We start from the raw sequence: 12,813 nt of genomic DNA on the forward strand, positions 1-12,813 counted from the left end.
CCCTGTTTTACTAGTTAGCTTGCTCTTTCTGGTCCTATCTTCTGTTCTGTGAAGAGCAGCCTGCTGGGTTTAGGGGTAGGCCAATGGTGTATTTTTTCTGTACCCCCTCCCTGAACCTAAACTTGGTGTGAGCTCTACAGGCAGGATATTTCCCTCCACATCTAACCCGTGCTTGGCCAGAGCTTGGTCAGTACCATTTGCCCACCCGCCGCTCTCTGGGTAGCTCAGAAGGGCTGCTGCTTGCTTAAGGGTGACTTGCGTTAGGAGCTGTTTTATCAGTTCATATTTATAACTTCACTGGAATTTAGAGGTTCTGCTGCTTCTGCACGTTGTCTGTCTTGTCGTGGGTACCTCCTTGCCTTTCCAGCACTTTGAAAGCCGCTCCTCATGTTGCCTGCAAGGACCTTGTACCTGTGGAGGTGCCGGGCAGCTGGTTGTAACACACTTGGCACAACTGGTGTGAAACCTCAGCCCGTGGGTTACACCATGCAGGAACCAAGTGTTAAGCAGCACTGACTGTGCCGTGAAGCTCTGCTCTCACCTCCACCACACGGGCGGCTCCTCTGGTTGTCCAGCGGACTTGTGTTCCCTAGAGCAGCCGGGCACGTTCCTGAGCACCAACTTCTCAGGGGCTGGTGGGCACAGCCCACCCTGGCTCTGTCCTTTCTGCCTTCAGAAACGCGCTGTTGCTTAAACGGTACTTGGGTGGGGAAAAAAATGCAAGGGGAGGATAAGAAAAAAAAAAAAAGGTACTCCTGATCCAGACAGTTTGTTTTCATTAACGCCTGTTTTTTGATTTTACTCTGTGCTTTTCTGATAGGTATAAATACAGCTGGAGGGACAGCACTGAAGGTGGCGTGTGTGTCAGCTGCAGTGTCTGATGAATCTGTTGCTGGAGATAGCGGGGTCTATGAGGCGTCTGTACAAAGGTAGACACCAGATCTCTCCCTAGGAAGAAGCCCGTGACAGCTTTGCACACAGGAGTCAGTTGGAATACCGCTGGCTGTGATGGGTTTTTGTAATTTGGTGGCTAAAGTTACCAATCTCAGATTTCTTAATACATCCAAAAAAAAAGATGAGCAGATTGAATTTGATTGTCAAAATGCCCTGTGTTTCCCATAATAGAAGTAGCTGAAAGAGAGAACTGTTTGAACAGCTGGTCTGTTCATGAAGGTGCTGGTAAGCTGCGACTGCTGCCTTGACGGGGGTAGCGGAGCCATCTGGCAGGTGTAAAGTTCCGCTCCTGTCAGGCAGCCCTCAGCGCGAGAGGCCTTTGGGGTGTTCAGGGAAGACAGCAGAAGCACCTTGAGCTGCCTGGGGGATGTGTAGGTGCTGCGAGGCAGTTCCCGAGTGTGTGATTTCTGCAGGACTTCTCCCGCTACGTGCAGAGCTTACAGCCCGGGCTGGCTGTCGCTGCGCCGGCTGGGATTCTGGACCTTCCTTACTGCTCACTAAAGCTGTCTGGGGTGGTTTGATGAAAAGTTCACTGAAAGTTACTCATCTTATTGATACCTGATGTGGCTGCCTCTAACGTGGGTTTTCTTTGGTTTTATTGGCACTGAGGTGAATTACGGGGTCAGTTGTTGCAATGCAAGGCTGTAGAGGTGAAAAATTATTCATCTCCTATTCCCCTCATCCATTCCTTCATAATTTTTTCATGTTTGCAGCACAATTCTCTTTGACAAGAAAGTACCCTGCTTCTGTAGATTAGCCCCCATGGGCTCAAGGCAGGCAGTCAGGCAGCTGAGTGTCTTTGAGCCCCTGTGTCCCCACAGCAGGGCAGGGAACTCCGCACAGAGGGGAGGAGAAATAATTGTGACAGTTACAGAAGGCATTCCCCATGCACTGCTCTCACACACCTCATGTTACTTGGCCTTATTTGGGTCATTTGACTTCCCGGTCTCTGTAACGACCACAGCCTGTAATTAACGGTGAGGGCAGGATGAGCAGTTTGTTCTCTGTAGCCAAAATGTAACGAAAGGCAGGAGAGCACGAAGTAACACAGAAAAGACTCAGAAGAATGCTAACCCTATTTTCGTGTGCTGCGGCATAGCCTCCCAGTCAGTTAGACAGTGAATGTAGTTTGGGGGACTTTCAGTGCATAAAACTTTGGAGGAATATGTTGGGAGGGAAGTGATGCAGGTAGCTTGTTTCAAGGAAGACCAGTCAGTGTACTCTGTCACTTTTAATGTGCTTAGGGAGGTTTGATTTCTTAAAGAAACAAAGCAATGACTGAAATCTAATCAAACTTGAGAATTTTTGCTGTCACGATGTGGGACAGGATTGCAGTTGTTAAGTCTTATTTCTGTTGCTGGGCAGCCAGCTGTCTTAATGAAAATTTAATCAAGGGAACCCTTTAAAAATCCCCCACTGCCTCATTTTTGCAGTCTTTTGTGTGGCTTTTTTTTTTTTTTTGGCAGCAAAGGGGGAAGGCATATGACTTTCCGCTGATAAGCACTGTAACACATACCTCAAAGGATAATTGCCCTTACTTCTTAAACGGTCTTTCTTTTAGCTGCTAATTTTACAAAACCCATATACCCAACCCCTGAATGGAAGGGAAAAGTTCGTACATCACCTAAAAGCTAGCACTTCAGTAAGAGAGACGTCAAGCCCTGAATTGTCTTTGATTTCTTTCAGACCATGTGTGTCAGAAGTGATGGTGTTTGACAGTGATGATACAGAAGCAGTTGGGACAGCTAAAGTGCAAATTGCAATGAGGTAAGCGCCACATGTTTTTATTGGATTTTTCTTCCAGCAGAAAGAGTCATAAATTTAAAAGGTAGTTCTGTTTTCTTATCTGATCCTCTCCTAATAGTTCTGTCCCAACTGATTACAGTCATTATCTAAGGCCTTTCAAAAGGTTGTGGTTACAATACAGCAATTTAGCTAGACCCCAGGAAAAGCAATATGTGCCGGGTCAAATCTGTAGCCCGTTGTATCTGAATTCCTCATTTCTGGATATTCTGGACTGTTCCAAATTCTGGATGTTCTGGTAGCAAAACTTGATGTATTAAAAAAACTCATTTTGTTTTAAATGATAGGCGGGCCATGGTCCCAGTGTAGTTTTGTCTTGTTTGTAAATTTATGCTAATGAAATAAGTGAAATACTCATGGAGCCCATGGCACACTGCTAATAAGGCTTTTTTTGTCTTTCCCCTTGAGGTATGATGACAAAAATAAACGATTCGCAATACTGGTCATCCAGCTGAGTAATGTTCCAGCACTGCTGTTACAACAAGATCAAAAAGTGTAAGTGGGTGAACTAAACACACTCTAAATATTTGTATTGGATTCCAGTGGGAATTCAACAGATGTTGGTTATTGTTCTTTCACGCTCTTAGAAGTTTACCCTTTCTGGAGTGCTTCTACGTTTTGGTATGTGTAGCAACATTTATGAACTAATAAGCCTGCAAACCTGAAATCAGGTGCAGTTTTTTCCTCAGAAGTCTGTATTTGCTAGAAAAAAGGCTTGCTCGGGGTTAGTGTTATCCAGCTTGTCACTGTAGCAGTGCCCAGAGCAACTGGGCATCGAGTTGGGAGGGGGCATTGGTTCTGCTGCAGGACTCACCTTCAGGCACCCGCGCAGTTGTGTGCGGGGAAGTGTGCAGCTTCTACTAGAGTCATTCCAGGCACTTTTTTTGTGGTGTTTTTTAAATTCAACTGCATGCTGAATAAGCTGACAAACACCTGATTCATTCTGGCGTAGCTGTTTCCACCTACAACAGGGTGCGTTAGAAGTGTGACAAGTCACGCTGACATGAACAGCCAATGTAGAACAGGATGTAAAACATGAACAGGATGAAGTTTAGGGCAACTCACACTGCTTCACATCTCCGGTGTTGGGATGAAGTGTTCCTTTCTTCTCAGCTGACTGATATTCGATAGGATAGGATAGGATGGTAATGTCCACAGAGCTTAGGATGAATTCCACTTACAGATTTAGGGAGCTGTTGCGAGGGAGGGAATTGTAAATCCGTATGTACTGACCGCAACGCTTTTTTCAACAGGAACATCCGCGTGGCTGTCCTGCCCTGCTCAGAAAGCACGAGCTGCTTGTTTCGCACGAGACCGGTGGAAGCTGCAGACAATCTTGTGTACAATGAAGTATTTTGGGTTTCTATCTCTTACCCGGCTTTACGCCAGAAGACTTTAAGAGTCGATGTTTGCACTGTAGATAAGTCTCACCTTGAAGAATGTTTGGTTAGTGTCGATCTCTGTTTTAGTGTCTTTGGTGTTTGTTTCTCTCTTTAATTAGATGAAATTTTAAACACCGAAGCATGGCAATTTCTTTTAAAGTTTTCTTGAAAATCCTCAGCCAGGTGATCTCTCCTGGGCGGTGTCTTTGCGATAACAATTTTGATCAGGAAAAAAGTAACCTATTAGCTAAATATTTTGTTAACAAAACTACTGCTGACTTTGTCAGACTCTTAGATTTCCCTCCTCTCATGATTTTATGCGAAGCCCTACCTGTGTTGTCACATAATTTGGACTTCCAGGAATTTGGAAGCCATGTAGCATGTTAAAGATCTCTACAGTACCTGAGCTGCAGGAGGGGGCTGGCTGACTTGCAGGAGGGGTGCTCAGCCAAGCAGTCTGCTAGGCTGGCCTGGTGCGACAGAGTCTGCTCAAACAGGGATTAACCAAATCACGAATCAGTGTTACTTTGGTTTCGGATATGTGGGGATGCGCACTAAATGTAATGCAGTGAAACATCACAAGGCGGATGAGCAAGGATGGAGTATACAAAGCTAAAGCATCTCGGTCTGAGGCGGTGATTTTTGTCAGCCTTGCCAATTTCTTGAAAGGGGGTCCTCATCTCCTGGTCTGTTTTCTGTGAAGCTCTAGGAATTTATCCTGGCTGCAGTAGTGCTGCTCATACCTCTGGATTCTTGCACGCAGGAGCTGTAGTGAAGCACCTGTTACTGGGATTAGAAGCCCTAGACAATGTTAAAAATAATTAACATAAAACGTCACTAGTGCTGTTGAAATGGGGATAAACAGGACAACTTTTCGTTTTGTCAAGCTTGCTGAAGTCAAGTTGCCCTAGATTTTCACTGTTGTTTCTTCTTACTAGTGTGGTAGTTGTTCATTCTAACATTACACTAAAACTGTGGGGTTTGCTCTCAACAGGGTGGAGCACAAATTAGCCTTGCTGAAATATGTAGATCCGGAGAGAAATCAACCCGTTGGTATAACCTCCTTAGTTATAAGTATCTACAGAAGCAAAACAGGAAAAGTAAACAAGGAAACGTTCACTCTGAAGTAGCCTGCACTGAAAAAACAGTAAGAAAAACTGCTTAAACCAACCAAATCTCTTTTGAACGGTACTAAGGAGGGGGTTTATGTGGCTGAAGGACTGCTGCCATAGACAAGAAGCAAAGGCCGGTGTGTTCATACTTAGAACTGGAAAATGTCATTAAGTGCGGCAAAATAATTAACGTGTCGATTACAGATATGCCCTTGCCCTGGGCTAAATACGTTCTGAAATCCGCTCCTCACGAGGCTGAGGGATGTAGTCTGGAGTAAGTGACGTGCGAGCTCTTGCCTTTCTCCCCGCAAGACAACTCACCTCGCTACCCTGACCTGGCTGAGCGAGTCCAGGCGCAGACTTACCTTTGCACGTGCATGGCCTGCGAGACGCTCAGCCCACGGCTGCACACCTGCCTCTGCTGGGGTAACTGGGGGAGGTGGGCTCACCAGGCTTGACCCAGCACCGTACGGACAATGGGCTGCTTGAACAATGCAGGTGCAGACACCACGATTTCTCCTGCCACCAGAGGAAAGGCGGTTGGGGCGGTTCTGACCAGAAGGGCTTTGCGGTTTGTGGGAGCTGCATCTTCACAAGAAGCCTCTTGCTCTCCTCAGGACTCTGTCTCGGCACTCCTAGAGCGGACAGCGGTGGAACTGGAAGCTGTGGAGAAGAAACTGGAGGAAAGCAGAAGCACTTTAACCAGTGGAGAGAGCTGGTAGGTAGCATCCCACCATCTTAGCGTTGTGGGATGATCACAGCGAATAAAGCTGATGATCCAGAGCTGTGGGAGGCTTCTGTCTGTGTCTGTTTTGGTGAAAAATCCTGTGCTGGAAGTTGTGCTTGGAAGATGAGAACAAAGCTGATAAATGTTGAAAATAGTCACTAGCACTATGCCGATTTTCTTATTTGTACAATGTTCTGTGGACGTCCATGAAAGCTCCACTGTACGGTGCAAGGCTTTGCTCGAATATTAATTTTGGCTGTTGTTTGCATGGTTCAGATTCATATTTTATTAATGAAGCCCAACATTTGAAACAAAAGGCAAGCCTGACCAATGGGTTTGACGGAGGAGCCAGCTGGGAGATGGAAGGAGCTGAAAAGGATGTTCAAACCATGCTTCACTTTTGTCCAGCATCACTTTTTAAACTCATATTTATGGCATCCTGAGAGCTCCCCTTAAGACGCGCTCGCCTTAAGATCAGTCCACGTGGCTGACCCCTCAGCTCGCTTCTTTTGAAGCAAGATCAGTGTGAAGTTTTGGCTGTGCAGCTGCCACTTCAGTTTCAATTATTCTGATGCAGCTTCGCTTCAGCTTCAATTACTCCCTTATAAGCCTGTGTTTATGTAATCTTGGTGGCTACAGGACGTGCCAGGTACAACTGGCTGCCTTGGGGACGGATTCTGTCCTGCAGTGTACAGGAGGTAACTCCTGCTGCAGCACCAGTGTTGTGAGCGATCGGCCAGTTCAATACAAAGCTGTTCTTAACAGGCAAGATGAAGAGATTCCTGATCAGGAAGAACATGATGAGATCAGTGACAATGAAGCAGAGGAGGAGGAGGAAGAATTCTGTGCTGGAAAATCGCTGTGGGAAACAGAGGAAAGTCTGAATTCCCAGCTGCACATGGAAATAGCAGTGAAGGTAAAGTCAAGGGTCTTTTGAACAGAGAGATGGGTTAAGCTTCCCCTTGCTCAGCTGACTGGGTTGCTGTTGAGCTGAGCAAGGCTACAGCAGTTATTTGAAAGTTCATTGTTGATTCTGTGTTTAAATGTTATCTACCTGAAATCTTTTTAAATTACTCTACCTGACTGCTTTATCCCATAGTTAATACAGTCTTGTTCCACGCCTTCCTTTTGCTGCTTATGAAAACTTTTCGCTAATGTGTCACCAGCTTTGACCTTATTTAATTCTGATCATGGCGGTAGTCTTAACAGCCACGTGCTGTACGTGGGCTCTGTGGGCACGTACGTACAGCGATTCGGATCTCACTGCAGGTGCCCCAGTAAGGAAGTGGTCTTTTAAATCCTGCCTCTGTTCTGTGTGAGACTGCCAGCTCACGTTGTACTGGATCGATAGGCACAGCCCGCTGGAGTCAGTTGTGCTGTGCAGCAATCAATGGCTGCGGAGCCCTCAGGGAGCGATACAGTTAACGTGGTAGCTCCTGAGTTCAAAGAGCCAAGTGTCGGGACACCCTGCACGATATGGGCTGAGGGATATCTGTTTTGAACGCGATGCCTCTGGGAGCAAAAGCGGAGCTGTGTCAAGGGTGGCTGTCAGCCAGCCCTGGGTATGTGTCCCGGGTGAGATGACAAGCTGGCATCGACACCGCGGGATCTGTCTTTCAGGTGGATAAAGAGACAAACACAGAGAGCCTCACGCAGTCTTCTACCGTTGTTCGTCCAAAAGACAAAAGAGCAGCAAATCCACCCCAAGCTCAGTTTGTCAGAGGTAGCACTATCATCCGCTCAAAAACGTTTTCGCCAGGACCACAGAGTCAGTACGTGTGTCGGGTAAGAAGATACAGTCCTGAGGTTATAAATGCTGTTTTTCCATTAATGAATGCATGATTTCAACATTCAGTTAGGCTGAATTTTTCACAGACACCTGACACTGCTTTCTTCTCTCCCCCTTTGACTTCAGAAGTCGCTCTCTCCTCGCCCCCTAGGCAGTGTCTTTCTTTGGAACTAAGGGTATTAAGCACAAATTTATAAAATATGCATGTGCGCATACTTTTGTGGTACATGCAGCATGTCGAGATGTCCAGACTAACCTGGAAGGGCTTCTGTAAGCCAGTCATGAATGAGCTGCATACCAAACCCTTTCCTGCTGCTTTAAGACTGTTGTGTGCTGACTTGAACTGAGTTAGCTGTGTCCACCTGACTTGAGATGAGGTGAGCGTGAAAGCTCGATACAGAAATGGAGAGGTAAGGACCTGATAATGTCAGCAAAAAAAAAATGTGGAAGCTTGAAGGTGTCCAGCGTGTTTTGTCTGAAGGTAACAAGTCACGTGCTGGGTCAGGATGTCACTTCCACTGCTTTGAAATGTTTGTTCGCAATTATTTCCTCTATTGAGGGTCAGCCTAAACTATAAATAGCTCGTCTTTTAAATTGAATTGGCAAACAAACAAGCACGGCACTTTGTCACGCATGACCTGTCCTAAGTGGGCAGGCTCTTAACACAGCGGAGACGGTTTTGCTGTGCAGGTTTTCTCTGATTCAGAAGCGAGTGCTTCCGTAGAAACAAAACTTATTAATTTGCAGCACTGGCCTGTACTTGGGTGGCAGCGACACTGTGGCCCAGCATGTCCAGATCCCACACACCTGTTGCTCTCCACCCCCAGCTTTGAGAAGGAACTTGAGAAGGGAATTAAACCCTACTTGAGTTGGGCTTTCTTCAGGGGTCTAGAGACAATCACAAAAAACAACAGGCTGTGTGTGTGTAACATGACAACTCTGAAGTTGAAAAACCCAGGGCGATAGCTTACAGGTAAACCTACCTCTTGCACCACCAGCTTAAAATACAGGCGATTGAAGAGAAGGGACATGTCTAATAAAATAGTCTCTTGTTTTATAGATGCTAGAAAAGAGTAATTCTTCTGTTTGTTTTTTGTTTTTTTTTACTGTTGCTCCTTAGAGCTTATTTTTCTAGGCTGTTTTGCCCAGCCTAGTTACTTGCACAGGAGAAGGGCAGTGGGTAGAGCCTCATGTTACACCTGAACTTAGTGTCTCTGTTTCCATGCAGTCTGTTCCCAAAAAGGGACAGAGTTCAAGTCTTGTGGCAGGATCTGGCTGTACCAACCGGATGTGTGTTTTGTGCTCACATTGGGGTGGCAGCTGTCTGCTGTAGCCTTTCACAAAACTTCCAGGTCTGCTCACATCACTGCTTATAATCACTTTGAGAACCCTCTGATCTTGCTAACAGTGTGTGTGTGTGTGTAGTGCTTGTATTTATTTCATGAAAAATATGTGATTTTTTGCTTTCATTTTCAGCTGAATCGCAGTGATAGTGACAGTTCAACGCTATCCAAAAAGCCCCCCTTTGTTCGAAACGCAATGGAGAGACGAAGTGTCAGAGTGAAACGGGTAAAAACTGTTTTCAAGGAAGAATTTGCAAACAGAAATCATTTGCCGTGTGCTTTCAGTCACAGTCTTTTCTTTGTGTGTGAGAAGTCTCTCAAGGCTACTTTTCCTTGATGTATCAGAATATGACAGGACCTTTTAAGTTGGAACTCTTTTAAAACCATCAGTTTTGGAAGATAGTTCCTGATCTTTTCCATCTTGTCATAGCAGAAGTAGCACAAACAGGTTTTATCATTATGAGATTCTTAAGTACTTATAATAAATGTGAGGAGGGGATGGGGAAAATGATGTCTGAGATGCTTAGGTGACCCTATGGTAGTGACTCCATGGTGTACAACAGACCCCTGTGTCCATTGTGATGGCAGTTGCTGAAATTCCTCTGGGATGCTGATGCCAAGGTGGTTTTCCTGAGGCAGCTTGTGTTTGAAGCAGAAACCACCATAATATGTTGCTGGAGAAAAACCCACAGGTTGTGGATTCATCCTAAGATACTAAACTTAGGAGCAAAACGTGTGAGCAAGACTTGTTTGGAGGGTTCATACACCCCTTTTTTTTTAGCCTTCGGTCAAGTCCTTCAGCACAGAGCGCCTGATCCGCACTTCACTCGACCTGGAGCTGGACCTGCAAGCTTCGAAAACCTGGCACGATCGGCTGGTTCAGGAGATCTCGGTGCTGAGGGAACTGAAGGAACAGCTGGAACAAGCTCAGAGTCGGGGTGAAAAAGAGTTGCCGCAGTGGGTGAAAGATGATGAGAGATTTCGACTGCTGCTGAGGCTAGTGGAAAAACGAGTGAGTTTTGGATTTTGTTCAGCGTATTTGAGAAATGGGCGAGTTAGGACAGTCAGGAAATGAGGCCGTAGCACTACAGTCACTCGTATCTTCTGCTTACGGCTCCGTCAGGCAAGCGGTTGATGATGGAGGCCGCAGTGCAGGAGGGCCTGGCTGTTCTCAGGGATTGCCAAACCGCAGAGCCCGTGCCCGCCTTCCCGCAGGGAAGACAGCAGTTATGTCTCTTGCTGCTTCTAAGAGAAATAACAGCTGCATAAAACACGTGCGTGGTGTTGGCTCTAGAATGGGCTCCTTGTGCATAAGTCAGATGAGAGCAGCTTTAAGAGCTTGATAGCACCTGTCTTTGTGCTTCGGAAGGGGGGACTGCGGGGCAGGGATGGAAAGGAGAACGAATTACCAAGAACTTCAACAAACAGTCCATTAAACAATTTTGTTTGCTTTTATCAAAGTTGTCTTTCACTGAGTTACCACTTTTCTGAAGAGGGTTTAAATCAAAATTATTACCCTCAAGTGGAACATATTTGCAGATAAGGTAGGTAAAAGATTCAAAAGTATTTGAAGTAAGCCTGGGTAGGTGATGAGTGAGGTCGGCAGCCTTCTGTCATGTTTGTGCTCGTTTTTTTAAGAAATGTTATTCCATAGCTAATTATCTTCATCCCTTAGATGCTGGACTTACTGTTTGTTGCTGGGAGTTTGTCTCCTCTTTTAACTTCTCGTAGGGTTCTGTTAGTCCCCAACCCACATGTTGATCAGCACAGAGATTTCCTGCCTTAGTCCAGGCGCAAAGGCAAGAAGTGCAGCCTCTCAGTCCTTAGCAGGCGTCATGTGTCGTGGTTTGCACTTCCCTTACAACGGGCTGGAAGAAGACCTTACAGAAAACTCTCTCCCTTACAATGGTTAGCTTGCAGGCCTGCAGTTTGGCTTCTGTGCATCTTGATGTCCAGAATAAGCAGCTCCCAAACCCCTCAGACCTGCAGCTGGAATACTGCTGCATGTGGAGGTTAGTTGGGCTGAAAATGATTCCTCCTGGAAACACACGTAACTCTTTTTCCATTATTTGCTCAGGTGGAAAAAACAGAACACAAGTGTGAGCTTAAGGCAGATAAAATGATGAGAGCTGCTGCCAAGGATGTCCACAGGCTGCGAGGGCAGAGTCGGAAGGAGCCTCTGGAAGTACAGTCGTTCAGGTAATAACAAGTCACTGGCAGAGGGGAGGAAAAAGGGGTTACTACCAGGATTTTTCTGTGCATGACTTAAGACGCTGATGAGGAAGGCTCATCTTTGTAGCTGTTAACTGTTCTGCTTAAACAAAAGCTTCTGCATTTTTATATCAAAGTATAAGGTGTGAGAATCGGGGAACTAGCGGCTGCACTGCACATGATACCCCAAATCACTGCCCGCCCGGCAACAAATTCACAAATCTTTTGTTTAATGCAGAAGCAGCTCTTTGCTTCCCTGAGGAAAATAACCTAGAGAGCCAAAATCTCAAACCTTTCTGCAACGGCTTTTTGATAATCAGTGTCGGGAGTTTAACTCTAAGGATTCCTCATGACTGATAAATAAATAAGGTGGAGGTTGTGAGAGGATGTGCTGCTGCTCCTTGTGCTGGCAGCTGGTGGGATAAATTTTAATGTGGATGAGGGATGTTTCTGGCAAGACTTCCGTCACATTAACGACTGATCATCTTCTTGTAGAGAGAAAATGGCATTTTTCACACGGCCAAGGATAAACATTCCAACGCTCTCTGCGGACGATGTGTGATCTCCATAAAAGTATTTGCTTTCCGGACAATTCTACAAATGCAGTTTGGGTTTTGAAGTTAATTTATGTGGTCTTATGAAGGTACCGAGGCATTTGTATATTAGAGCTTTTGTCAGTATGTGGATGTTTTGAAGATTTTTAGGTTAAAGTTATATCATCACAGAAACCAGCATTAAAGTGACAAGATTGTATAGTTTGTATATTTAGGAATGTATTTTTGGGAAATAGAATTTTAAATAATGCAGCGTCAGGTGCTGTTATTCTTAAATAATGCTGTTTAGACTTTTTGTACAGCTCTACCTTTTAGAGGTTTTACTGCAATAAAATAAATTTGAAGGAACCTCACCCCTACCTTCTATCATGTCGTGCATCGGACTCTCCTCCGAGTGATGTATTTTGTGCCCTGTGGGGAATGCCGGGAGCCGGTTTTGCCTCCCACGTGCTGTGAACGAATTCTCTGTGAGCTGTGAAGCATCTGTGTTTCCTGCCGGGTCGGAAAAGTAGGTGTGAAGTTCGAATCCTTGCACTGTTTCCATCGGGACTGCGGCTCGTGTCTGCGCCGGGGCTGCCGAGGGGCCCTGGGGAGCCCGTTGAAACCACTGCGGTGGGGGGAGGGCGGCGGGTTTCCAGTCCATTTTAGGGTTTTCCAATAAAGTGACCTTTCTGGACAAACCTGCCTTCTTGCCTTTTGTCTCGCGTGAATCTTCTCCTGGGCTGGCGGTGGGACCCGCGTGCGTTACCCTGGGGCCTGTCTCATAAAGGTGTTTCTACCTTGGGAAGTGCTGCTTGTGCTCACGTGGAACGGAGGCTGAGCCTTTCCCTTCCCGAAAAAGCTGCGTTTAAGGTGCAAAACCGCTTTTTACTCGCTCGCGCGGATTTTAAAAACCCGCGGGGAGGGCACGGCTGGCGTTTCCCCCCGCCCCACACACA

At 46.1% G+C, this 12,813-nt stretch overlaps 1 protein-coding gene across 1 annotated transcript in view; it reads left to right on the forward strand.

Annotated features, from left to right (window-relative positions):
• The window catches only part of WWC1 (WW and C2 domain containing 1), a 31,353-nt gene extending 18,864 nt beyond the window's left edge, over window positions 1-12,489 (forward strand). Inside the window, exons 10-21 of the mRNA XM_009874983.1 lie at window positions 821-929; window positions 2,641-2,721; window positions 3,166-3,252; window positions 4,011-4,203; window positions 5,134-5,286; window positions 5,869-5,969; window positions 6,744-6,894; window positions 7,599-7,763; window positions 9,244-9,336; window positions 9,892-10,122; window positions 11,188-11,309; window positions 11,817-12,489. Coding sequence (XP_009873285.1) covers window positions 821-929; window positions 2,641-2,721; window positions 3,166-3,252; window positions 4,011-4,203; window positions 5,134-5,286; window positions 5,869-5,969; window positions 6,744-6,894; window positions 7,599-7,763; window positions 9,244-9,336; window positions 9,892-10,122; window positions 11,188-11,309; window positions 11,817-11,883 — 1,553 coding nt within the window. The 3' untranslated portion in view covers window positions 11,884-12,489. The remainder of the gene's footprint in view (window positions 1-820; window positions 930-2,640; window positions 2,722-3,165; window positions 3,253-4,010; window positions 4,204-5,133; window positions 5,287-5,868; window positions 5,970-6,743; window positions 6,895-7,598; window positions 7,764-9,243; window positions 9,337-9,891; window positions 10,123-11,187; window positions 11,310-11,816) is intronic.
• Window positions 12,490-12,813: the final 324 nt, after the last annotated feature.

This window comes from Apaloderma vittatum, unplaced genomic scaffold, assembly GCF_000703405.1.
Source record: "Apaloderma vittatum isolate BGI_N311 unplaced genomic scaffold, ASM70340v1 scaffold218, whole genome shotgun sequence".
NCBI lineage: Eukaryota > Metazoa > Chordata > Aves > Trogoniformes > Trogonidae > Apaloderma > Apaloderma vittatum.